This window comes from Solanum stenotomum, chromosome 4, assembly GCF_019186545.1.
Source record: "Solanum stenotomum isolate F172 chromosome 4, ASM1918654v1, whole genome shotgun sequence".
NCBI lineage: Eukaryota > Viridiplantae > Streptophyta > Magnoliopsida > Solanales > Solanaceae > Solanum > Solanum stenotomum.
The window spans coordinates 65,156,538-65,184,449 of record NC_064285.1 but is presented as its reverse complement, the minus strand read 5'-3'; the positions used below and the strand labels follow the sequence as shown (position 1 = coordinate 65,184,449).

Genomic DNA, 27,912 nt, shown 5'->3' with positions numbered 1-27,912 from the left:
TTTGTCCAGAAACTTGTATGTGCATATTCTTCTTCTTCGTTCTTAGCTAACAGGTAAGAAACGGATATTGGGATCTGCATCGGCTCCTTTTTCATCTTCCATGGCACTGATTGCCCGGTGAGAATGACACATTTCTCTTTAATTACCTTCATTTATTTCTTCCCCTTTTATATTGTTCCACCTGCGTTTTGTGTGTTGAATCCATTTAGATTTGTTTCAGTTTGCCTTTGTTCTGTTGATATTTCATTTATTTTGAAAATGTTGTAGCTTTTGCAAACTTGTGTAGTACCTCTGCTTCTCATAGACTGGAACTGTTTTGCTCTGAGATATAAGATTTGAGTGTCTTATGATTCGAATCTCTTGTTTGCTCCCAAATTTCTTCCTTGTTAGCAAACTTAAATCACATTATCTTCCTTCTAAACCTTTTTTTAGAACAAAGCTTTGATAAATTTGGATTTTGACGTATGAGGTTCCCCTTTGGGACTCATAACGCCTCGTGTCAAAATAAACTAGGACCCCCACAAACCACGAAGCTTTTTTCAATTATTCATTCCCAGGGAGTAGTAGTCGGCATCCGTGTTTTGTGTGTTGGGTGTGGGGTGGAGAAGAAACAAAAGAGGTTAAATAAGACTTTTTTTTTTTTTTACAATTTAGGCGTTAGCATTTGAAGAACAGCAGAAGAGAGAGAGAGAGAGAGAGTAATGGAGAATGGAGGAGGAGAAGATCCACAATTAGAACCACCACCACAGCCGCAGCTACGGTTGAAGCCGATCCCACCGAATCCACCACCAACAGATAGGCCGGCTCGTATTTACGCCGACGGCATCTACGATCTCTTTCACTTCGGACATGCTCGCGCCCTTGAACAAGCTAAGAAACTGTATGTTTTCTCCTCTATATGATTCTAGAATTATTAATTGACTTTTATTGTGAAAAATAAATTTTCCTGGTTCATGCTGGATTTCTGAGTGATTGTGAGAGGGATCCAATGGTTGATTTCTTCTCATCTAGGTAAGCCTAGGTGAGAAGACTTAACGATACCTGTGTATTGATTGGGAAGATAAAGTATCTAGGTGTCGGGAAAAGAAGAAAATGAAATAGGTGTCTGTCTAAGTTGTTGTTTTTAATTCTTATTGGAATATTTTTAGTTGTATGATTGTAGAGCCATGAAGAATTTGTGAAATTGAATATACTTTTACTTAAACTGAATTATTCATTGCCTAAATGTAGACTGCCTAACGCTCAGCTTCTTGTTGGATGCTGCAATGATGAAATTACTCACAAATTCAAGGGAAAAACTGTTATGAATGAAAAGGAGCGATATGAATCTTTGCGCCACTGCAGGTTGGTTTTATGGGGTTGTCAATTCTGTTTTAAGTTTAATGTTTTTTTCAGTCAGATCATAATGAAATGATCTTTCTTCTTTAATAATAGTGAAATGATCGAGTATCTCTAATTGTTGGGGTGAGATTCATTCAGTTGTCTGATGTCTTCAGAATACATTCTCAAATATATGAACTTCTGTTTTCATGTAGATGTTTCTTATATTGTGTATATTGATGGTAACTTTGATTTTTAAAATGATTGTAGTTGTTTGTTCATTTTCCTTTTGGTTGCCAATGAGATGAATAGTTGAGGTCAGTTCTAGATATTTTGTATAAAAATGCTTGTTGTTGTGAGAATTAAGAGAAACAAGGATGAGAGTAATATAGCATGTGTGAAGATCATTTTTTTTTTTTAAGATAATGAATTTCATAAAAGGCATCAAGAAGATGCGAAATTTACAGAACGTAGAAAAGTAAAAGACGTTGTTAGCTATATTACAAAGTAAAAGGGGAGGCCATTGTGTTGGGACTACATTGCACACAAAATCATTAAATTTTTGGGGAATCACATCGATTTAAGATTAAATTTGGCTAGGTCAAACTCGTATATTGATGCTGCAGAAATCCCTCAATGGCCAGTTCTGGGTCCATAGATCGCAAGAAACTTTTCTAATATGGTTGGAGCTTCAAGAGTAGGCGAGCTTGACTCTTTTTTCTCTAAGTGTCTTACTGGATGCTTCAATGATACCTTCATCATGAACCCTAATCCAGATATTAATAGGTTAAGAATATGGGATAGTTACCAATATATACCATTCGGCCATCTAGTTTATTAAAAAAAGGCTAAAGTATACACTACATATGGTCTAGGCACTAGGAATTTAGCATTTACAATAAATGTATGCTTATGAAATGGTTATGGGGGTATTGCAAGGAGGAGAGCTCTTTGTGGATGGAGGTTTCAATGGCAATACATGGTCATCAAAGCCCTTGGTGCACCAATCTTTCAAGAAGACCTCATGGTGTTGGACTATGGAAGAATATCAGAAAGTTATGGTGTAAATTTTCCCTAAGTTCTTATTTTAAATTGGTAAGTGTACCAACATTAAATTCTGGGAAGACAAATGGTTAGGGGGGTCTACCCTAAAGAATGACTTTCCAAGCTTGTATCAGATAGCTCAGAACATAACTCCACCATCTCTCAGAATTGGCAAAATAACTGCAGGCAAATACAGTTCAGGAGGAATATTTAAGACTGGGAACTGCCTCATCTTATAGAGTTATGGCTTAAATTAGAACACTCTTGTCAAGTCATGTATTATTGACAACCTAAAATGGAAGGATGGTCCCTATTCAGTGAAGGAAGGCTTTGCTCACCTCTGCTCTCCTACAATGAGATAATTGATAGATGGCTCTGGAAATATATCTGGAAATTAAAGCTCGTCTCAAGATCATATGTTTTAGCTGGACAGCTTTACATGAAGCATGCCTTGCACAGGATAAACACTACAGAAGGAAAATTCAGAGAGTAGATGCTTCATATGCCTAAATAAATTAGATTCCAATAGACTTCTTTTGCTACACTGCACAATCGTCACAGATATTTGGGGCACGTTTTTCTCTATTTTTGGTCTCAAATGGGTTATGCCACAAAACATAAAAGAGGCCTATGAATGCTGGTCTAATTCGGAAGTTGATAAGTCCATCGCAGATGATTCCTGTCTGTATCTTTTGATGTTTCTGGACAGAAAAGAATTGTAGATGTTTTGATGGGATTTCAATTCCTACTTATTTTCTCAAGGCTCAAGGTCTTTTATGGTTGTATAGTTGGCAGAATCTCTCCCCTGTAAATTGTCCTATTAATTTTTGAACTTCATTAGCTCTTTAGCATTAGCTTAGTTTTTGTGGCCTATGGCTGATAAACAGATTGGTAGAAGAAATGGTGAGAAAGATAGAGACAGAAAGGAACTCAAAATATTTTGAAGACAAAAGCAGTTATATTTAGAAGATCAAGATGAATCGTCTTTCTTTGCTTTATTTTTGGTGTAAACAGGAATTTTTGGATTATGTATGAGACCGGATAGATTTAATAGGTGGCTTGCAAGTAACTGTTACGTGAGGTTTCTCTTCTTTTTCTCTTTTTGAGTTGTACATACAGTTATCAGCACTTGCCAGGTGCTGATTTTATTATCAGTACAAGCCTGTTACCTTTCTTTTGAAAAAAAAATGTTGCTTCTAGTGGTTGATATCTGCCTTTATCTTCAATTTTGTTATGGTGCGTTTTCAATTAGGTTAATTGTGTATGCATTGATGCAGATGGGTTGATGAAGTTATTCCAGATGCGCCTTGGGTGGTTACCCCAGAGTTCATTGAGAAACATCGGATTGACTATGTGGCACATGACGCTCTTCCGTAAGGCAAAACTGCCCATAAAATTTTTACTTCTGTTGATTTGCATAACGGTCCCTGTTTCCTTGGAACTATATTTAGACCAGCTTTTGATATGCCTTATCTGACTTATTCATTATTTTACTTTAAGATGGAATTAGCTTTACATAACTAATTTAAGGTCTTCCCCCGTTGTGTGATTTGCTTTGTTTTATTTGTTTGTGTTGTGTTTCAGTTTGAGTTCATATATATTTTTTCTTTTAATTTTTCGTCTTCTTATCTGTACACGTCAGTTATGCGGATGCAAGTGGAGCTGGAAATGACGTTTACGAGTATGTAAGTCCAAAATGAACTTCAGTTTATCATACGCGACTTTAACCTTATTCATTTGATGTTTCTGTTAAACAATTTAGTTTGTGTCTGTACAATGTTTTTGTGTGCATAAACCAGGTTGATTTGCAACTTGTTCATCTTTTTAACATGCTGTATGAAAGTCGGTCTTTATTTGCTCATTTTTGATCCTTTATTAATCAGTGTAAGATATCTAGTTTGATATTCACTCTTTAATGCTTGCTGTGAAGCCATGTGTAATGTGAATATTTTTAAAACCTGTGTTATTAGGTTAAGTCCATTGGTAAGTTCTTGGAGACCAAGCGGACTGATGGAATATCTACTTCAGATTTAATAATGAGGATTGTAAAAGACTACAATGAATATGTGATGCGCAATTTGGACCGAGGATATTCAAGAACGGATCTTGGTCTGAGCTATGTGAAGGTATACTCTTTAGTGTTTGATTGGGTGATGTAATAATACCTTACCTTTCTCAGGAAAGAAGTTTTCTTATTTTGCAAATGCAATGAAAGAAAAAGTGTGCTAATTGGATGATGTAGACTTTCTGCTAGCATTAGCTTTATTCCTCACTAATAATAGTAGAATCAATGGCGCACAGTCAAAGATTACATTTTGTTTCATTATTTGCTTTGCCAGGTATTAACTTCATTATTGCCTCTTTTAGGAAAAAAGGCTGAGAGTGAACAGGGGTTTGAAAAAGTTGCATGAGAGAGTAAAGAAACAACAAGAGAAAGTGGAAGAGAAGGTATACTCTTTAATTATTTGACTGCTTTTCATTTCTCTATTTCTAATACAAGCTTGTCAGAAGAGTCTCCAATCTCCATAGAATATGTGGTTTTGAATATAGTTTGGCAATTATCTGGAAAAAGCAAGGGAAAAGGATATTAAGATCTGTGTCCTCTATCGTTTGTGCAATTTTTTTTTTAAAGAAGGTAACCATATTTTATATAACCAAAAGAGTGTATAAGAGAAACATAGTTAGAGGAACCCCAAAAAAACATAAACCGATTCCTTAACCAGTTACAATGACCCAATAATGTCAACTACAGAATCTCTATATCTTCTGCTAGGCCCTCCTTACACCAAAAATGAAACAAAAATATATACAATATATTTTGAGTCTTCTGTTGAGTGGCTACATCTTCAAAACACCACACATTCCTTTTCCTTCCTATTGTCCACCAGATGCATGTAGGAGTAATTCTCCACCATCTCTTCTGCCTTACAAAATTGTCTGGATTATTCCAGCATGTGAACAACTCAGCAGTTTTCTTAGGCATTATCCATTTGAGCCTTTGCATACTCAGTAAGAGCTTACAGATTACTGGTAACTTTACAATGGATAAGTAGGTGGCTACTTGTTTCATTCAGTATCCATCTGACTCCTTTCATACTCGGTAAGTGCTGCCACAGAGTACTGGTAACTTTGCAATGGATAAATAGTTGGCTATTTGTTTCGTTCATTATCCATTTGAGCCCTTTCATACTCGGTAAGACTAAAGAGCTGCCTCAGGGTACTGGTAACTTTGCGATGGATAAATAATAGGTGGCTCTTTGTTTCATTTTCTCTCCACATAGAAGGCATTTAGAACACATAGAAATATTGTGCAAATGACGAGCAATGAAGGGGTAGCACATGAAACAATATGATGGTATATAAGATAAGGTTGAATTCGAGGATACAATTAAATTGCCTCTCTACCCCACAAAGGTAGGCAGTAGGGCTGAGATTTGCATACACCCTACCCTCCCCAGACCCCACTTGTGGGACTATACTGGGTATATTGTTGTTGTGGTGGTGAATATTATGAAGTGTAGGCGACTTGGTTTAACACATCCTATTATGGAATATCAACATTATATGTCAGTGTTAGGTATTCTAATCTTTTATCATCACTGTACAACTGGCTTGTTCTTGTAGGTTCTCGTATTATTAGATCCTTTATATTTTAAGCTGACAACATTTTCATAAGGTCAAGTTTGTCCCCAAGGAGATGAAGCATTCGTATTATGTCATGCATAGGAACTTTTTGATACAAATGCAATAGCTATCCACATTTTCATATTAGCTATATTAGCCTGGATCATTGCTTGTGCATTTAGTTGCTATTTCTTATGAGTAGGGTGATGTCCAACCACTTTTAGATGCATAAGTAGATATCTTTGCTGACCGAATTGTTTGTTTTAGTAGGTGGATGGTTCTTTTTGTTTAATGCAACACTGGTATGGTTTCATTTGTTGAGAAGCCTGGAGCTTTTAATTAGTATAAGTAATTTTCTTAACCTGTAATGAAGTGTTCATGAGCTTTTGCAGTTTGCTTCCCATTATGATGCGGCTCGGTTGATAGTATATAAGTATATATTTTTTTAATAGGGATAGTATATATATTTATTTCTATCATTGAGCTTGCATCCGATTATGGTTAATGTTGTGTTGCAATGTGTACTACCTTCTGGGTAAATTTTCCTCTTACTATTCTACTAATTACTACTCCCTCCATGTGACACTCTTTCCTTTTTAGTTGGTCCCGAAAAGAATAACATTTTTTTAGATTTAGTAAAATTTAACTTCAAACTTCCCATTTTATCCGTAATGAAATGATGTATAGCCACGTAAATTTCTATAGCTTATTTTAGACCACAAGTTTCAAAAATCTTTCTTTTTTAAAAAAATATTAACTTCAAGCTTCCTTTAGTCAAATGCCTTTGTCAGAATATAAATAGGTTTATACAATCCTATTAGAATAGGAATAGGTTTATACAATCCTATAAGAATAGGAATAGGTTTATACAATCCTATAAGAATAGGAATAGGTTTATACAATCCTATTAGAATAGGAATAGGAATAGAAATAGAAATAGGAATACTAAATAGTATCCTACTTGGTAAAGAATTGTATTCTAGGGTCTATAAATAGGGTCTCAATGTAATAATGTAGACACAACAACAATTCAATAATATTCTTTTCCTATATTTCTTACAGCCTTCACATAAATTGGAATGAACTGCCAACGCATCCAAACCCCGTTCTTTTATATTATTTGTTGGAATAGATAATACATATATGATCAAATGCATAAGTTGGTAAGGACTGTTTAGAGTTGGGCACAGAATTACTAATTCAAATTGGAATGTACAATGATCGGGGAAATTGGAAGGGGTGTAGTATTAATTTTCGATTCGTAGTAGTTTATCACCTTGTAGAATTTGGGTGGTGGAGATGGTGGAAGTTGCAATTATCTGAAGAGTGAGTGCTAAACTATGATAGATGAAGCTACTTTTCATCTTATATGCTAGGTTTCCGAGTAAAGAAAACTCTTTCTTCTCCATGATTATTCTCATTATGTATTTTGTAACTCAGTGTTACCAAAAATGGAGCAGTATGTAGCAGTTCCGATAGCTCTTTCGTATGTTAATGAAATAAACATAAGACGGATGCTTGTCGTCATTGAAGAACCATCACTTTCTCAGTAAAACCTATTTCTAGTCTTCTAGCACAAAACATGTTAAAAAGACTACTTGTTGCAGATACAAACAGTAGCAAAGCATCGAAATATTTGGGTGGAGAATGCTGATAGATTGGTTGCTGGTTTCCTTGAGATGTTTGAAGAGGGTTGCCACAAAATGGTAAGATCTCTATGCCGCTTTTCCCATTCCTCCTCCCTCCCATGCTCTTCTCCACTTGTCTCTATCTGGTGTTCAATTCCCTTACAGTTTTCCAGGCAGAAAAAAATTTAGCACCTCACACACAAATGAGAGTGGTTTATATTTGCACTTCTGATCATACGTATTGGAATTTCAACAGGGAACTGTCATAAGAGACCGAATTCAAGAGCAGATGAGGACCAAGAGTATAAAAGGGCTTCTATATGACAAAGAAGAGGATGATGATGAATATGACTACTATTACGGGAGCAGCGACGAAGATGAAGAATACTACGATGGTGAAGATGAAGACTAGGGTTGCTCACTTTCTCATGTTATGTGGTGATGTAAAATGTAGTTTATGGATCAAGTTGGATGAAGATGTATTATGTCTAACGGTTGGATGCAATTTATTTTTTTGTGACTATTTTCTTCATTTCACTGTTCATAAACCCATGATTGTTCAGGGGCTTTGTTGCTCTCGTCGTTGTGCTTACCACTTCTTAAATCCTGAATAATGAACCTTAGTATCATTAGTTAAGACTAAATCCGTTAAGAATTTAGTGGTAATAATTTTCCAGATTGGTTTGGCCCTCCCTGTTTGTGCAGCAGCTGTCAGAGATCCATATCCCATTTTACGAGAGTTTTCGCGTGCCAAATCTTGACACATTTATGTTTCATCCTTATCCTATCTTAACACTGTCCACTCATCTCTGACTTTGCTACTTGTTCACTTAGGAATTAAGAGGTATAAAGTCTCAAGTGAGTATTTTACATTAATGCTAAATCTGTTTTGGAACCATGTTTTTCATATGACTTTTACCGCACTTGTTAAGTAGAGAGATGGGGAAGAATAAGAGCTCAAGGAAAGGGAAGAAGGCATGGAGAGCCAACATAAGTACGGAGGATATTGAAGATTTCTTTGACAACTCCACTAAATAAGCTCTTTCCGGCGGTTCTCTTGCTCAAGTTCCCAGTGACTCTCTTTTATGTCGACAAATCCAGAGGTATTCTATTTTTCAGCACTTCTTTTCCTGTTCGAAAATTTCCAAAAAATATCTTTTGTTCAAGTACATAACAAGGTTAAAAAAAAGGCGATTTTGATATCAGGCTGGCATTCACGTATATGTTCTAGCAGTTGATATAGTCGTTAGATGGATTGGCATGTATGCTATTTACCGTTTCAACAGATGTACTGAACTATTTTTGTTTGGATAACTGGATTGCGCCACATGTGAAAAATGGTTGTTTCTTTAGGAGTAATTTTTTGATATGCAGGGAAATAACTGAGTTCTCTGATAATCTCCTCCAGAATTTTTGTTTTGGTGGAATCATTCAAGAGTATTGTGTACTAAGAACAAGTAGAAAAAATAGTTCGGTATTCCGTAGAGTTTGGGTGTTACTTTCAGTCAATGGTTCCTGTTCACATCCAATTGTTGGGTGTAATACGAAGCTGGACAAAATTTGGAGATAGTAACTGACATTTTAGAATTAGAAGAGGGAAGTTTAGAATCACCTTAAGTACTATATCACTGGAATATTTAGCAGTTGATGTTCATTATGGGTGCATCTTCCTTGTTCCTTTACTGCAGTTCTGTCGTTTTTTGTTGGTGAATCCTTCTTTAACGATTATGTGACAAGTTTTTATGTCTATAATCCAGATCTTTCTGTCAAACGGAAAATTGAAAAACACCGGTAGAAAGTACTTCGATGTGATAGTGTGCTACAAAGCAATGCCTTTGTTGAACCTGTACCTTCTTCAAATGGGAAGAAGTCCAAGAAGAAAAGTAAGCTTCAGATAGCGAAAGATACTGCCCAACAGGATCAAAAGGTTGTTCAGTATTTCATTTTAAATGTTCAATTCACCAATTGCAAGATATTATGGCTGCTGCTTCCTTGCCATATTGCACATCTCTCAATAGGGGAAAAATCTATTCATTTGAATGCACATGCCCAATGGATCCTCATTGTTTATTTCTTCTTAATTTTGTGTGATTAGGATTTGGCTGGTGGAGACTCTGGCATGGTTGACATTTGGGATGATAAAGGTGTCCTTGTGATTAGTGCCTTTTTGTTCCTCATCACTTTTGTGGTAAAATGACTTTTCTGATACAGCCTTCATTGCATTGTTGCAGGTGACCTGGTCATCAAAACCAAAAAGGTACACTGTTTTCTCCTTTCCGTATTTGAAATTTTTTAATTCTTTTCTCCTCTCCCTATCTTTTTTGGGGCCACTTGTCAGGAACTTCCTTTTCAATTTTGGTGTCCTCTTACATGAAAAACATATTTTAAATCAGCTGGATTTTGTCCTTATAAGTTGTGATGCAATACCTGCTATAGGGTTTATTAATGCAACCTGCCTTTCTCTATGAGCACTACTATTATTGCCTTACAATGATTACTTCAAAGTCCTCTTAAAAATGAGTTGTCTAAAGTCAATTGAATCTCTTATTTTCAAGAAAACATCACATATAAAAAGCATCTTTGTGATGAACCTTTTCCTTGCACATCCTATGCTTATCCTCTCAGAGAATAGATGAGTAAAAAAGTAAAAAAGGAAAAAAGAGGCATGAGATTGGATATAAAAGATCCTTTATCGTGGAAGGTAATGGACCCATATAAAGCAAAATGGATGTAGTGACCCATTATAGCTGATTCTAACTATGTTCGTGATTGATGCATAGTTGATTGATTGATTCAGTTAGTTTTCCATTCACTCGACACACTTTCACCACTTCATTTGACGAATTAGATTATGCAGATACTATGATCTGTAACTGATACAAGATTTCATCAAATAAGATAACATGCATCCAAAAAGAAAAATCTAACTTGGATTCTTTTCCATTTTGTTCATGCCTCAATTTGGCAGTTTGAAATCCTTCCTTTTAGCATTGTTGATGCTCTGGGCTGTCTAAAGATCTTGTTCAAAATATGTGATGCATGTTTAGATTGTGATTGCATTTTAGGGTTTGATTTTCTGTATTTTCCTGCTGCTGCGGGGTGAAGTATTTTCATAATTTTCCCTTTTCAGCAGCTGGGGTGGGTTGGCTGGTGAAACAAGCTCATTTGGTTGCATTACTATGATGTTATAAACTCAGTATTAAAACAACTAAAATGACCAAATTAACTGTCATGTATTTGATCATTTTCTAAAATTAAACAGAACACATACTTAAACCTACAATATAATTCATGGATTACAATCCTTGTATTACTCTAATCCCTAAGACACAATCCCTACATTACAGTCCTCGCATAACTTTTCTCTAACGACCCCTTGGTGTAAATTTTTTGTGTCTCCGTCTTCTTCTTCTTAGTTCCATCTCTTTACTTTCCTAGAAGATTTTGCATCAGTTTACTTTTCAAAAAGGGAAAAGACAAATCTGCATTAGTATATGTAATCAATTTTATATGCATTGCCTGTGACAGAAGCCCAAGACTCTGTTATACCTGCCGTGGAAGTTGAGCCTCAAGGATGCTCATTCAATCTGCCATCCGAAAGTCATCAGGTAAAATTTGTTCTGTATGTCATATTTTGCCATTACCAAGCTCCTAGTCCATACAATTAATAATTCGCTCCGTATCTTCTCAATTCAGGATGCATTAGCTTGTGCTGTTGCAGATGAAATGCAGAAAATTTATAGAAATGAATTGGGGCCGGAGCCTATTCCATTGATTGTTCCTGGAGAAGCAGTTAATGAAGAAGATGTAAGTTTAAGCTGTTACTGTCTTGTTAGTACTTTTGACCATGGCCGTTGCAGATGCATCACGGGCTATGATTTCTTATACTCGGTATGAGTATGCACTGAAGATTCATTTTCCTCAGATGTATTTCCTTGAAGCGGATAGTGGGAGTGACAGGGAGAATGAAAATCTAGTGGAAGATGGAAAAACAGATTTGGATAAAAGGTAAGCTTCTATATTGCTCATCTGTCATGATAGTATTAGCGGTTAAAACATGTTCTATTCTTTGCTAGCTTAGTATTCAGGAGTACTTAAAATTATGCTTTTACTTAGAATTTAATCACCTGTGTCTGTTCATATTTGTATAGTGAATAGAGGCTTCTTTGACAATCTTTAGGCTTTAGGCTTCAGAGAAATTAATTATGTGACAGTTCAATGTGTTAACTACATGATTAATTTTGCTGACAGTAAAATTAATTACATTTCAATCTCTGGACACTGATTACACCCAATTAGCTTTAAGTCCTAAATTTTTACTATAACTTTACAATGGTAACATGCGTTGCATTGTCCTCGTTTTTGTTAGTGACTCACAATTGTCGCATTCTACTTTCAATTCCTTAATCATTCTTTATCACTAGAAACACAATCTTGTTTTATTTATGTGGCTTTGCATGTTTAATAGTTTTCACATGGTTCTAAGCTGATGGATGTTTATAAGTCAAAGGTGATATATGTACTGCTATCACTGATGGTCTAAAACCTCATGCTTCCTTCATTCTTATTTATTTGAATCCAGTTCTGCCCTATTCTGTTTGTTTACTTTTTGCTGCTGATGGGGAAGCTCTTATTTCCAGCATTAGTAGTAGCTCTTATTTTCTTCCAACATTTGTAGCTAATGCGGAAGTTCACATTATTTTGATAACTGAGCAGTACTGCAATTAGGAAATAATATATTCAGTGGGAAGTTCTTATTTCCAGCATTAGTAGCTCTTATATTTTGATAACTGAGCAGTACTGCAATTAGGAAATGCTTTGAGGCGCACATGATATGAGACACTGTGTATATCTCTAATATTGTCCCACTCGTTGTTAGAGGTTTCACAGGTTACAGAAAATCTGACTTTTGGGTGAAAAATGGATTTAACCAAAATCTTATGATAACATGTAAAAGAATTTGCATTGAACTCAATAGCTTAAGGCAAAGGATAGAGTCGCTCAAGATTCTTTCCCATTGGAAAGTCTTCCCTTTTATTTAAAGATGCTGAATAAGTACATTGTATATCACTAAGGTTGCTTGGATATGTTCAGTTTAAGTCAACTACATCTGAAATCACATTTTTAATGTGAAGAGGTATGATCCTTCCTTAATGTAGCTGAGTTAGATTGTGAGCTAAGTCTCCCGTAAGTGTGATCCAAACTTTTTTCTGAAAGTTTTCAGTGTGCTAAGTTTAGCGTCATTGGCATTTCATGTTACGTTGAGTGCATTATTGCTAGTCATCAGTTTTTTTCATTCAACACTAAATGAAATACATCATTAACTTTATTCAGGCCACAAAGGCCCAAAATGCTGACACAAGTTGAGAAGAATCGACGGGGGAACTACACGTGGGCCAGGGGATCCAACCTGGAAGCTGTTTCGAGGATATACAGAATGATGTACTCCTCTGAATGGGGGGAGAGTTTCTGCAATGTGAAGCAAGAACTACTACCTCGAGTTTGTTCTGACCATGCACCAATTGCACTTAAAAGTGGCCGTTGGAGTCATACAAAATCATATTTCAAATTTGAAGGATGGCGGTTGGAGACCGAGGGTTTTAATGAAAGAATTAAAGATTGGTGGACATCTTTTGAATTCGAAGGGAGGCCTGATTTCATCCTAGCTTCCAAGTTGAAAGCTATGAAGACTAAACTGAAAGACTGGAGTGTAAGCACTTATGGGAACCTGGAAAAAAGAAAGAAGGAAATGCTCAACAGAGTTCATGAGTTTGACAAAATTCAACAGTCCAGGCCTTTAACTGAAGGAGAGACTCTTCAAAAAGCAAGTGTGGTAAAGGAGTTTGAAGAGTACGCAAAGAAGGAAGAGATAGCATGGAGACAGAGATCTAGAACTCTGTGGATAAAACAAGAGGACAAAAATACAAAGTTCTTTCAGAGAATGGAAATGCTCATAAGAAATTCAACCATATTGATAAACTGGTGGTAGAAGATCAAGTACTGGTGGATCCTATAGATATCAAAACAGAAATTATTTCTTTTTATAGGAAGTTGTACAAGGAAAGTGAGAACTGGAGACCATCCTTTAACATGAACCAGTGTCCTTCCATCAGCTTTGAGGAGCAACAAGAACTACAAAAGCCTTTTGAAGAAGAGGAGGTCCTTCTTGGACTTAAAGCTTGTGCTGTAGACAAAGCACTAGGTCCAAATGGATACACAATGGGTTTTTTTGTTAATTGCTGGGAGATAGTGAAGGGGGATTTGATGTCTACTATGCAGAACTTCCACTCCCAGGAGTTTTTTGAAAAGAGCTTTAATGCAACATATATAGCTCTCATCCCAAAAAAGAGTGGTGCAAAGGAATTGAGAGACTTTAGACCAATCAGTTTAATTGGAAGTGTATACAAGTTGATTGCAAAGATTCTCACAGAAGAAAGTGATGCACAAGCTAGTAGATACTCAACAAATGGCCTTCCTAAGAGGAAGGCAAATAACTGATGCAATCTTAATTGCCAATGAGTGTCTAGACTCGAGAGTGAAGGAAAAGTCCCCAGGAGTCATGTGCAAACTGGACATAGAGAAAGCATATGATCATATCAATTGGAGCTTTCTACTTGAAATCATGCAGAGAATGGGCTTTGGATTGAAATGGATCAGATGGATAAAGTTTTGTATAAGCACTATTAAATTCTCAATACTGATAAATGGATCTCCTGAAGGTTTCTTTCCATCAGACAGAGAACTAAGACAAGGTGATCCTCTCTCACATTTTCTATTCATTATAGTGATGGAAGGCCTAAACAATATGCCAAAGACTGCTCACACTAAAGGGTGGATAAGGGGCTTTAATGTAGCAAATGAGGGGAATCTAAGATTGGAAGTCACTCATCTCCAATATGCAGATGACACTCTCATCTTCTGTGATGCAGAAGAAAGCCAACTTAAGATCCTGAGAGTGATATTCTTTTTGAAGCAACTTCAGGTCTCCATATCAACTTGAAAAAAAGTCTTATTTTTCCAATTAATGAGGTGAACAGAATGCAACATCTGACAGAGATCTTGGGGGGGAGAAATAGGTAAACTACCAACAGTATATTTGGGGATGCCTTTGGGAGCCAAAAGCAAATCCAATGAAATCTGGAATGGGGTGCTGGAGAGATGTGAAAGAAGACCATCTAGATGGAAAGCACAGTATTTGTCTAGAGGTGGAAGATTGACCCTGATCAACTCAGTCTTAGATGCTTTGCCAACATATTTGATGTCAGTTTTTCCTCTCCCCCCTAGGGTGGAGGAAAGAATTGATGCATTAAGGAGGAATTTTTTGTGGAATGGAGAGAAATAATACAAAAGGATTTCATTTGGTCAAATGGAAGACTGTAATTCTTTCAAAGAAACAAGGTGGTTTAGGCATTAGAAACTTGAAGAAACAGAACAAAAGCCTTATGATGAAGTGGTTGTGGAGATTTCCTAAAGAGGAGCAGGCCCTTTGGGTTAGAGTGATTCAGGCCAAGTATGAGAAGATAGATCACTGGAAAACTAAGGAAGTGACTTCTACCTATGGTATTAGCCTATGGAGATCAATCAGAAATTTGTGGCATTGTTTCTTTCAAAGAACTAGATTCAATGTAAACAATGGAAGAAAGATTTTGTTTTGGGACGATAATTGGTTAGGAAATGGCAGCCTCAAACAGCTTTTTCCAGACATCTATCTGTTGAATCAGCAACATGAGGCCACTGTGCAAGAAGTTTGGTCCATCCATGGATGGAACTTAACATACAGAAGGAGGATACAAGACTGGGAGGTGGATAGACTAGCTGAATTTTATGGCACCCTGGACCATTTTGGAGGATTGAAAGAGGGAGAAGACACTCTTAGGTGGATTCTTCACAGCAAAGGTATCTTCACAGTTAGCTCTGCCTACAAGAATCTGAATCAAATGGGGACTCAACTCAGATTTTTGCCGTGGAAGCTTATCTGGAAAGTCAAAATTCCATATAAGGTGACGGTCTTTACTTGGTTGGTAGTTAAAGAGGCGGTACTAACACAGGAGAATCTAATGAAGAGGGGAATACATATGTGTCCTAGATGTTTTTTTCGTGAGCAACAAGCAGAGACAATCAACCATTTGTTTCTTCCTTGCAAGGTGGTTAGACAACTGTGGCACTTATTTACCAGCTTTAGGGGCACAAACTGGACCATGCCACAAAGGGCAAGTCAGGCTATAGAAAGCTGGAACAATGAAGGCAGTGGCAGTACAAACCAAAGCAGATGGAGGATTGTCCCGGCAGTGATTTGGTGGACCATATGGAAGGAGAGAAATATGAGATGCTTTGAGAGTATTAGTTGTCCTTTACACAGGATTAAAATGAACTGCATAATCACTTTTTGCTATTGGTGCAGTTCGGAGTATGTAGGTTCACTCCTATAGCGGTTAGAGATATCCTAGGTCCTTTGTAAGATGAAGTAGGATCTAGTTTTGTTTTGTTTTAAGTACACGCAACTGTATGTAGCTCCATGATGTAAATTTGGGATCCCAGCCTTTAGTGCTAAAGATTAATACACAAAACTGTTACCTTTGTCAGAAAAAAAATAAAATCGACGGGCTAGACTCAAAGAACAGTTGAAAGCAGAAGCTGAAGCAACAAAAGCAGCACAGCTCTCCAAAGAGATTGATAGGTTTGCTAATACTTAGAATATCAGGCTAATCATATTCCAGTTAAATAGAACTTGCCTTTTGTATAGATTGTGATATGTTCTTGTGCCTGCAGCTTACCGGATATCATTCAAGAAATAGAGAGAGAGGAAGGAGAAAAACAGAAAAGACATCTACGCCGTGTTATTGCTATCAAAGAAAAACTAAAATCTTGTCCACCACTCTTGGGAAAGCGCAAGTATGTGCTGTTTCATTTTAGAGTAAAAATGTTTCAACAATTGAATTGCTGAGAAGAAGTGTTTTTCTAGAACATCAGATTTCAAAGGGATCTTTACGGTTCTAACTCTTAAAAATGTTTCAACTGGGAGCTTGGGGTTTGAAAGAATGATGATTGCATGAACTGAGCAATGAGACTCATTTTCTTGTGGTTTTCCTTTATTCCTGCAATAACTTTCGATGTTGACAAAAAGATTAATGACCTCTGTCATTTCAGATTCGTGCCTGCTCCTGCTCAGGTCTTACTGTCTGAAGAGATTACTGGTTCCCTCCGTAAATTGAAGGTTGCATTCCTGATTTCAATTTTCAAGGTTTTTCTCTTATGTGATTTGCTTTCTGTTTTGAACAGGGGGATGCTGCACCCTTGCAATAGATGGGTTTAAAAGCCTGGAGAAAAGGGGACTAGTTTTTCCTTAAAAAAAGAGTAGCAGGTTAGTAAATATTGGCTTTCTGGTTCGTACTCGCTTATTAGTTGAAATTAAAAGTATATTCTGCATGGTCTTGAAGTGTGTGTAAACAATGTGACACTGAGACAATTGCAGATTACTCTCTTTTCTTTTTGAGTTTTTGACAGTGAGCTTTGTGCACGTTCCTTATGGCATCATAGTTGATCATAAATTTTGATAATATGCCATGGTGCTAACAAAATGTGATAGTTGGGAGGAAAATCACCAAAAATTATTTCCAATTGTGTGGGAGCTAAAGCAAGTATTTTGATAGTGAGCTTCATATTCCTGATTTTGTATCCTTCCTAATGTTGGCCAGTTGGAAATTCTGTCATTTCCATGTAAAATTAAAGCTTCTGTTTGTTTGTTACTTTTGTAAAAAAGAAGAGTAATGATAACAATGGATCAACTTCCCCTGCTTTAAGTTTTTAAGTAACGGAATTCATCTTCTCTCTGCCTGCATGTATTGACCTATGCCATTATGTATACTGTTTCAAAAGAAACATGCAGCATCAATAATACATTTCTTGCTAATTGTTTCGGGGATGGGATGTGTGCAGGAAATAGAGTGAATGTTTTCATCACCGCATCACCCCGAGCACTTGGATGAGAGACGGACACTCTAGACAGCAAGGTGTTGGTTTGTCTGCAAATTTGGAGTGGGAGAGCTGGCTGGCTGCTCTTACTGTTAGCAAAATGGATATATAGATCTGTTTATCTTACTGATGCATGCATGGTTCATTACACCAAATATTTTATAGTCATGGTCACATCACTTTGGGAGCAAAAACTAGTGATACTGAATTACTAGAGGCAGAAGATTGGTATTTCATGATTGCTCTTGCAATTTTCCTACCAAAAATGATTCCCATTCAGCATTGGAAACTCTCATAATCGAAATTTTAATATGTACCCCAAAGTTTTTAATTACTCTAATTAGGTCAACTTTTTATTTGATCAAGTCGATATAACTAATTTTGATTTCAAGACTTTTTCTACTAATTTTTCTCCATGGGCTTGTGATGTTATTGGTTTAATGAAAAAGCTATTTGTACAAGTTCAGATATATCTTTACAAGAGAAATGACAATAATAAGGTTAGTTATCATCATCCTCGTGAAATTACCTTGGTTAGATATTGTTTTAATCTAATATGAATTCCTCTATTTAGTTTTAGAGCCTATTTGCATTAACTTTTCAATTTTATAAACATTTTTTTTACCCACACAAACACTACATATAAACATTTTTTTAACTCACACAAACACTACAAAACTACTTAATTTGTCATAAAGCATGAAATTAATATTTAAACAAAATCATTAGCAAATTATAGAAAAAAACACTCTTTACCTACAACATTATAAGTAGGTACACGAGTCTATAGAAACTAGTAATGTATGAAACTTGTCGAGCATTTGATAAACTCACGCAATCAATTTCAAAGGAGGGATCTTCAAACGTGAAAAATGATCAAATGAATTGATCAAGTTGCCATATGAAGGGAAAGACAAAAACTAATGAAATATCGATTATTTGAGAGAACAAAGTGCAGAAATCAATTAACTGAAAGTAAATTTAGCATTACTGAAACTCCCGTCACATAGATAAGGATGGCACAAGGTTCACAATTACTACCATTATAAAATTGAGATAACAATTTTGTAATAGCCACAATAACTTTCTGGTTCTAGAGATAGAAAACTTCGAGATGGCTAACGATATCAATGTGTCACTAAGTAATAATGAACAGACCAGGCTATTGCAAGTAAAGCCATGCACGGGCAAAACACGCGATGCCTCTTTGACTAGGCAAACTGCTTTCCTACTAGCTCTATCGCTATCTAAGTAAGCAGCCAGTCTTATAGCTGGTTACATAAAATCCCCACACCGACCTAACATTTCCAACGTTAATGATATAACATTAGCTACCTATTCCATACAAGACATTGTCTGGCTGAGAGTGCACTCAAGAGCAGATACTACCTACCCTAGCCCTCATAGTCCCCCTCGGAGAACTTGTTCTCTGGATAAAAGACAGCAACAACTTCGTTTCCTCCAAATTTTCTGCCATTCAATCCTTGTTGAGCTCTCGAAGAACTCTCCACATCCGCATACTCCAAAAAGACCTGTTGAAATATTATATGATCAGTTGTTGCTGTGACAAAACCAAGCGATTATGTCACCACCTACATAGCATCGTAGCAATACTGGCACTTCTGTTTATATGTTCATGTTGAGTACCATACACAGTTTATATTTATTTTAAAGTACATTGGTGAATAAAAAAATTCTGCATAAAGCGTCATAATGCATACTAAATTACTAACCTTTCCAACCCCAGGTGTAGGTTCACCATCGGTCCTTGGGCGTGGGATGACTAAATTCACTAAATTACCTGCAAATTGAAGAAAATATAGTATACATGTCACACATCAACAGTAGGAACCCAGAAAATAAATTTAATTTATGGCTAGAATTGCGAAGATTAGTATAGAGCTATCAAATACGAAGTTCGACTAGTCAAAAGGTAAAATAAAACATTGATTAGTTTGATGCATCTGAAGTGACAATGTATTTACCAAATTTCCCACATTCCATTCTCATATCTTCCACTATATCTTCGTAGTCTTCATCATCTTTGAGCTCATCCGGGCTAACCACATGTGTTAGGCATAAGACTTTAGTAGGAGGTCCTCCAGGTTGTAGCATGAGTCTCTGCAAATCAAATTACATAAGCAAACCAAAGGGCCAAGTGGTCAGTCGCCATTTTTTGCTTAAATAGTACAAGAATTTGACAGCCTAAAATATATAGTCTAAAAGAGCCGAGGAATGGATTAAAAAGCTCAACAAATTGAGTAACAAAAGGATACACCTTACCTGCAGTGCTATTTGTTGCTGAGCATGCATTAATACAATCTCCTGCTCTGGCTTAGGCTGTAAAGTACCTTGACTTGCACGCCTGACAGTAAGAGTTTTATCACCCATCTTAATACCATTCAGAGCTGTACAGGCAATATCTGTTACTGACACATCAGCATAGACACAAAACGCATAGCCTTTCGAGTTTCCAGTTTCTTTATCTTTGACCAGATTAAACCCCCGAAGAGGGCCAAAGGACTCCAGCAACTCCCTAATCTGAGCTTCAGTGAAATAGTAAGGCAGGCCTCCCACAAAAATACGGTCAGGACCTTCAAGCCCACCAGTGGATCCTGGTGATAATCCTACTGCAGCAAGGTTAAGGTTTGGATTCGGTTGGCTCGGACCAAGAGTTGCAGCCAGAGAGGGATTATAGTCAGTCGGTCTTCTGACCTTAACTTGTGTTCCCTAAAAGCCCCAAAGAGACGATATAAGCACAAGTTTGAGTTTTCTCCAATGTGAACTAAATATAGTACAATGCTAAAAATAATTATTCCAAAAGCTATAGCACATATAAAACAAGTCCTACATATGCCAAAAAATTAACTACTATAAAGTAAAAGGAGCCAGCAGGAAAAAACAAAAGAACCAACACAGAAGAAACAACACCACAACCATCAATCAAATACATGCCTCAGACTAATGTAAAGGGGGTAAAATCAATTCCCAAATTTTAACAAATACCAGCCTATACATGAATCCAGGTCAACCTTTCACATTCTGTCTTTGCAGGTGATTCAGAAGCCTTTAGAATATAAACTGATCCCAAAACTAGAAGGATGATTACCTCAAAGATAATGCCATCTAAGGCCATGGCATTGCTGGCCTCCTCCACAGATCTCATCTCAACAAATGCAAACTTTTTCTCATGGTTTATATAAACATTAACGACCGCATCACCTGGAAAACATAGTGAAAAATTAAAGCATCCAAGAATGGGTACTGCATAGTTGCATCAAGACCTGAAGACAGTTCAATGTAACTAACCTGGACCGGCAGTGTTTCCACCAATAGCTGACATAACATGATTGAAGTATGTAGCCACTGACTGCACGGTGACAAAATATTATCAGTAGACAGAATCTACAAGCTCAAATAAGTGAAATATGTCTCTAAAGGTTCCTATGTTATGCGGGCAGAAGAAACAAGATAAAGTCCGATCTACCCATTCTAGGATCTCATTTGTAACCTATAAGTTCAAAATTTATTGAACAGGTGCTTTCCTAGTTCTAGTTATTATTTCCCATTTAATAGAAAAAACGAAGTTGCAAAATTTTCAATATAAGCATAGATTAATGTTATGTAAGTCAAACCCTAATTTGAGGGATCCCGTATAAAATGAAGAATATTTCTTCCATCTTATTTTCTTGATAAACAAATGTTTTCACTCGCATAGCTAGCATATTCCTTGAATACTCCTACATAGTTTCTTTGCTTACGATATGTGGATTGAGGTGTAATTGTTGATGTTGATGTTTTTTGGGGGCCCTTTGTATTCGTTGGTGATTTATATTGATTGATGAACATTTTGGCACTGTAAAGATTTGATATCTCTGCTATTAATGACTTAAATGCAATCTCCCGAGGCGTTAAGAGATTCATTTAAAGGTCAAAAAGCATCGCCCACTCTTGTTTTATACGACAAGATCAAAAAGTCAACATAGTGGCATTCTAGAAGCTTCTCCAGGGAATGCTTGAATCATGATATCAATTTTCACATGAATTTCAAGTTCATTACTTCAGTTGACAACTGATGCAATTTCTCGAATTAGGAATTGATATCATTAGGGGATATTGAGAAAGGCAAGTCGAACAAATATTAAGCTGAAGCAACAAGGGCTATTCGACTGAAAATGGAAAACATTCAAACCCTCCCCAACCATGCTAAGGAAATGTCAAAATGCTTGAACTGATGCAAGACTGAAACATGGATGGACTTAAATAAGTTATGAAGAAGGGATGACTAATGAAGGAGCATGAGTCAAATAGATATGAAACCACCAGCAGACTAATAAACAAAGATAACTCTGACTCAACTAACTCCACACAAATATGGGGAGCTCAAAACATTTGAACTACAGGATGAAAAAGATTACCTGTTCATTTGCAGTTGGAGGAAGTCCACCAACGTAAACTCGCCTTGCATGTCTCGTTGCCTGAGAAATAAGCACTCTAAGAAGATCCGCCAAATAACTTCACAAATAAATTCTGATACTAAAATATTTCCTCAAGTCTATTGAAATTTAACCTACAACTCAAAACTTTATGCCAAATGTGAAATTTAGAGAGCATGACATTTAACATTTTCCTTCAATTAGATAAGATGGAAGGAAGAAGATTCTGTTGCACTACATCTATAAAAGTCAAGTGACCATTCTGAAATATCATCAATATAATAGAGCATTCAATTAAAGCAGACAGAGAGCTAATCATGGAACATCGAACAAAAGGAAGTGGTTGAAGAGACGACTAATACCTGCTGAGTCATTGCCTGAACTGGCAGAACAGGAATAGCTCCAAGCTGCCACAAACAAAGATAAATTTAAAATCATTCAAAAAAATTATGAACAAAATATATTATATTTCCAACAGGGAGAAAATACCGGTCCAGAGGCCAAAGGGAACATGTTAGGAAGCATTCCAGGAATAGCTGGGGCAGTGCCAGGGAGTAGACCTGCAGAAGCTTCTCATAGGGATAAAAATGAGGACATTTTCTTTGTTCATCAATGAGAAGGACCATTGAACATATAGATCTACTTTCTTTTTTTTGTTACTTTGGCTATTACAATAAGAACATCTTCAATGTTTCCTCAAATAATTCTTCAGTAAATATTACAAAATTAATTTGAAGAAATAACTTGAAAGCTACCAAACAAAAAATCCCTGGTTGAAGATGAACGAGACCTTTTATTGTCTTCCTTGAACATTAAAGCTAGAGCGGTTGGCTCACGCCCATTGTCAGCACAGTGGGGCAACTAGCCCAACGTTCCCTTCTTAGAACATAAGATAAGACATACTAAACAAAGAAACAACACCAAAGACAACAAAAACCAAAGATTTTCTCAGTTTCAGAGTTATTTAACCAAGTAAGCAATTGAAATAGAATGTGAACAATCGATCAACAGAAATAAAATGTGAACAGTCAATCTAGCGACATACCAAAATGAAACCATGCATTTTGGTAAGAACTTCCCACACTACATCCAAAGGAGAAAAAAAAATAACAGTTACCAAAATATTGCCAATATATAAGAATAAGTAAGTACCTATAAGAGCAGGAGCACCAGATAACAGAGCAGAAGTAGGAGGTGCCATGTCAAACCCACTGACCCTTTTGCTACAAGCATATCAGTATGAACAGTTAGAGAAATGCTTCAAAACCCTTCAACTAAAATAACCAACAGTACTAACTTATTTCCCCAACCCACCCACATAAAAGAGCACCAAAAAGAGAAAAAGAAAAAAAAAGTAATAGAAAATAAACAGAAATTAAACTCTCTACCATCACAATTAGTAGTGACATATCCACGATTTCCACTCCCAGTGGAGTTTTTTCCAACTCATCTAAGCTAAAAAAATTCCTAAAAGTTATTGTCTGAGCCAGCTTTGGCACACCTGCACTATTCCAGGTATACATTCTTCCACTGTTACAATGGTAACTATGTCTACCACGGCTTAGACAAATAGAAAAAATATTCTAGTTTCTTCTTTTTTTCTGCATCTGTTGAGATTTGAAACCTGGTCTTCCATTGTATTCATTCCAACTTCTTGAACATCATACCCTTGGATGCTCCAAGAGCTTAAGCCTTTAATTGTCCTCCTATGAATAAAAACCATATTCTACCCTCACACCCCCGACCCCTAAAAACAAGGGAGTGTGTCCCATTTCAGAAACTAATTACCTATCATAAGAGTGAGGATATTTCTGTGTAATCTGCAGATCAACGCCAATGAATGAACTAACATTAGCTTCATCAATCTGGTTTTTCTATTACAACCAAAATTACATTCATAACTGAAATCACATAAAGCCCGGAACAACTACTATTATGTCTCAATGTCAAACAAGTTGGCATCAATAAAATGAACCCACAATAACCATGTTACTCCTTGGCAACTTAAGAAATAACAATTGGACCATTGAAAACTATCTTATCTCCATAACCAAAGGAAAAAGGGTTCAAGAAATCTCCGCTGCTATGTCACATTCCTCAACATAACCAAAGAAAAATGAGAACTATCAGTCTATGCAATAGTGAGCAAATCCTCCCTGCACTATAAATTGTCAGTTTTTCATGGACAGCAGAGACCTTACCTTTTGGAGCGTGAACGAGACCCAGAACGTGATCTGGACCTATGACTAGATGTTCCCCTTGAGTGAGATCTACGTCCGTGCCTATCCTCTCGATCTTTGTCATAGGATTTTGACCTGTGCCTATCCTCTCGATCTTTGTCATAGGATTTTGACCTGTGCCTATCCCTTTCCTCTCTATCCTTGTCGTATGATTTGGACCTGTGTCTATGCCTTTCCTCCCGCTCTCTCTCATAAGATTTTGACCTATGTTTGTGCCTCTCATCCCTCTCTCTATCATAATCTTTCTGCCTGCACCAACAAAAAGCACACGGACATGAATACACTATGCACCGCTTGTCCCCAACCAAAAAGAAGGCAAAAGGCACAAGTGCAAAACAATGAAAAGGCAACAACATAACGTAATTCCACAACCAGGGTCTGGAAGGGTAGAGTGTACGCGGACCTTACCCCCTACCTCGTAGAGATAGAGAGGTTGTTTCCGATAGACCCTCCTAAGCATAGCAAAGCAGTTCAAAAAAGGGGATACAGAAACACGAGCAGTAACAATAACGAAATAATGCGAAAAAGAGTAGTAGACAATATACAGTGGGTAATCCAGAACACTGAAAATGCAGTGGCACATATGTCAACGGTTCTACCACAAGTGATTACAGTGAGTAATGATTACCAGTATTCCCGACTCTCAGGACCACCATCAGAAACGTTAGCATCATCATCTCTACCTTTAGTCCTACTCCTCTCGCTTCGATCGCTGTGGCGACGATCGCGATCTTTTTCCCGATCTCTATCTTTGTCTCTGCTCCTACCTCTGTCCTTATCACGTCCTTTTTCCCCCTCTCTGTCTCTGCTTCTTGAAGATTCTCTTTCACCCTCATAATCACGGGAACTAGGCTGAAAGATGTAAAATCATTGGAAATGTTTATCAAAAGCAGAAGCAATAAAGGGGAGCGAGTAACAAAGAGATACTGAAAAGCATGTATTTAGAATGCTCAAGTCATCATGCCCTTATGCCCTGGGTGACACATGTGCTACAGTGGCCGGGACAAAGGGTTGCACAAGGGTAATATCCAAATACACAACTCTGATTTATTTCGCAGGAAATCAAATGCTATGACTAAATTCCAATATCACACTAAAATCAGAAGGAACCTGCTTTGACTGACCTATATAAAAGCTTAACTTCCAGAATGAAAAACTAAAACCCCAATTCCTTACATTTGCACTAAAAAGTATTCATTTCCATGATGTGATGTTCTCGTAAGGAAGAACATCCCATTTTATCCAATATAAGAATAATATAACTAAACAGGTTTTAGATGACTCACAATTGCTAAGCTGGTTCATCTCATATAACATATATCATGATCTTAAACACATCAAATTTCTGGAATGTTCTACGTGATCTTGACCATTGACAAAATACATGCCATTTTGAAGTTCAAGTGTCCACACCCTGATACCAGGGGTGAGTCTGTAACAATAGAAGGAACTCCCTTTTAGCTCAGCATATTCACCCTCTATACGGAAGAAGCATAAACAAAACATGGAGCATACACATTAAAATGTCCAAAGGTCACAAACCAATATAAAATGTGTCCTTTTAACATGTCTGGCCTAATATTATGGTGTATTCTAAACATAAACAGAAACAGTTACCAGAAAATTTGCAAGATCATTAATAACAGATTATTATAACATTTAACAGTCACAAAATTTAACCGTTGTCTAGATGTTTATCTTCTACTCCTTAAGTGTATATTGAATATGGTTAAAAAGAAACTTTCAAAAGATTCATCACACCTTAGAGCTTGATCTTCTCTTGCTCGAGTTATGCTCTTCTTCTCCGTTATCCACACCAGCTATTTCATTATCACCACCAGTATCACTAGGAGTGAGCTGAGTAAGCCCATTTTCATTGGAATCCATAGATGATTTGGAGTAAAACACCTGACTTGAAGCTAAAACATGTTAGGACCACAAACTAGCTAAGACGTCCTAAAACACATGTCTATCTGGCCAAGCTTCTAAAATCAGCTCATTTTGAAAAGTATGTTATTTAAAAAGTGTTTTTTAAGCAAGTACATTTTTTTGTGAGAGACAGTTTGCGTTTGGCCAATAAATTTAAAAAAACAATTTTGAGCAGCAATTAATGTTTCACCAAACTTTAAAAAGTGCTTAAAGGAGGATTTTGTCCCAAAAGTATTTTTAAAAAAAGTACTTTTGGGCACAAGCTACTATATTTAACTTCAGAAAATCAGCTTTTATTCCCCAAAAGTACTTATTTTCTTCCAAAATCTTGGTCAATCACAAGGGGTCATTTTGGTGTGAGGGATAAAAATAAATAGTCCTGGGATAAAATTTTGGTGTCTTGTTTAGCTGTCATGTTTGGGATAACTTATCCCACCATTTATACCACATTGATGGGATAAGCTATTCCATATACATGGTAGGATAACTTATCCCAGGATAATTAATCATGGGATAACTTGTTTCCAACCAAACGACCCCTTAGGGATTATTTGGCAGGTTAGAATTACGAAGGTATTAATAATGCTTGGATTAGTTATGAGGGAATTAATGTATTTATTTAGTAGATATTAGTTATGCAAGATTGGTTATTAATGTATTAATTATCCACCTTCTATCCTGCATATAATAACATGCTATATTTCCTCATAACTTACAAATATATTAGTTAAGCAGGTCTTAAAATTGCAAACCAAACACCGTATTGGTCTTATACATGAACTACTTATCCTCTAACCAGCTACTATACGTGTTATTACTTGAGCCGAATTCAATATCCGCATAACTCACTTCCAAACCAGCTACCCACATCCAAACAACAAGTTATTTTTTAAAAATAAGCACTTTTGAAGAAAAACCACATTTTTTTACCTCCCAAAATCTCGGCCTAAATGAGAAAAAAAAAACACTGCAAAATGATGCATTCATCACTTCTAAGTACTATCCTGATAATTCAAAAATCAGCTGGTGCGAGTTCCAATGATACTACACATTCCATCAGGTAATAACAACTCCTCTAAGAAAAACATGTAAAATCTCAATCAATTTCGACGTCGATTATATAATTTCGCTCTCAGTTTTAACAGAACAGAACATATTTTAAGTGTGTACATATAGATATATAGAGAATAGAACAAACCGGCCAACGGCTACAACTTCTCCGGCAGGGTGAACCGGAAAACTGCTCGGCGATCAGCTACGCTGTTAGGGTTTGTGAAAGTGACTGAAGAAAAAAAATCTAGTTAAACAATTCTATTATTGTTCTAGAAACTACGGCGTTTTATTAAATGGGCCATTGGGCTGTGTAAATGGGCTTTAAAATTGGGGATCAGGTATATGAACAATGTTTGGGCCGCAATTATTTGATTTTGGGCCACAAAAGTAACAAGGCAAATATTGCAAGGCCTAGCCACTTTTCGATCATTTTGAAAAATAATTACTAGTACTTGAGTAAGTTAAAAATTTAGGATATTGACATAATTTTGAAATTCATGATGTTGTTGTGGATTTCAAACTTAAAAAGAGTGTAACTTCATGATAGTACGTGTACGAGATATTGTAGCCCTGCAATGCGTTCTACAAAATGCTTATGTAAGAACTAGTAAAAAGAAAGTAGTGTTCCACCACTTGACGATAAGAGGAAGGGAATTTAGAAAGAAA

General features: G+C 36.5%; 2 protein-coding genes and 1 pseudogene across 8 annotated transcripts; 2 read left to right on the top strand and 1 right to left on the bottom strand.

The window, feature by feature from the left end:
• The first annotated feature begins 85 nt into the window (after positions 1-85).
• Positions 86-8,195, top strand: LOC125862161 (choline-phosphate cytidylyltransferase 1-like). 2 transcript variants are annotated; one of them, XM_049542172.1, is made up of 8 exons: positions 86-117; positions 1,231-1,344; positions 3,642-3,737; positions 4,007-4,049; positions 4,335-4,490; positions 4,732-4,812; positions 7,596-7,694; positions 7,873-8,195. In XM_049542172.1, exons 1-8 carry the CDS (start codon positions 101-103, stop codon positions 8,026-8,028), a joined length of 762 nt encoding a protein of 253 aa, XP_049398129.1. In that variant the 5' UTR covers positions 86-100; the 3' UTR covers positions 8,029-8,195. The 2 variants fall into 2 exon arrangements, with proteins under 2 accessions (XP_049398129.1, XP_049398128.1); XM_049542171.1 differs by lacking the exon at positions 86-117 and adding an exon at positions 687-880.
• Positions 8,196-8,384: 189 nt separating this feature from the next.
• Positions 8,385-17,953, top strand: LOC125862163 (ribosome biogenesis protein NOP53-like; annotated as a pseudogene).
• A 622-nt stretch (positions 17,954-18,575) lies between these two features.
• On the bottom strand, positions 18,576-27,510 carry LOC125861945 (splicing factor U2af large subunit B-like). Of its 6 annotated transcripts, none has more exons than XM_049541862.1 (15): positions 27,392-27,510; positions 26,026-26,172; positions 24,893-25,116; positions 24,379-24,513; positions 24,226-24,339; positions 23,177-23,247; positions 22,514-22,593; positions 22,387-22,431; positions 22,007-22,066; positions 20,898-20,958; positions 20,698-20,810; positions 19,872-20,318; positions 19,574-19,709; positions 19,322-19,389; positions 18,576-19,120 (listed from the first exon to the last, which is right to left on the bottom strand). In XM_049541862.1, the coding sequence occupies exons 2-15, from the start codon at positions 26,149-26,151 to the stop codon at positions 18,983-18,985; spliced, it is 1,818 nt and encodes a 605-aa protein (XP_049397819.1). In that variant the 5' UTR covers positions 26,152-26,172; positions 27,392-27,510; the 3' UTR covers positions 18,576-18,982. The 6 variants fall into 6 exon arrangements, with proteins under 6 accessions (XP_049397819.1, XP_049397821.1, XP_049397820.1 ...); XM_049541864.1 differs by having other exon boundaries at positions 26,026-26,176; positions 27,392-27,491; XM_049541863.1 differs by having other exon boundaries at positions 26,026-26,183; positions 27,392-27,484.
• Positions 27,511-27,912: the final 402 nt, after the last annotated feature.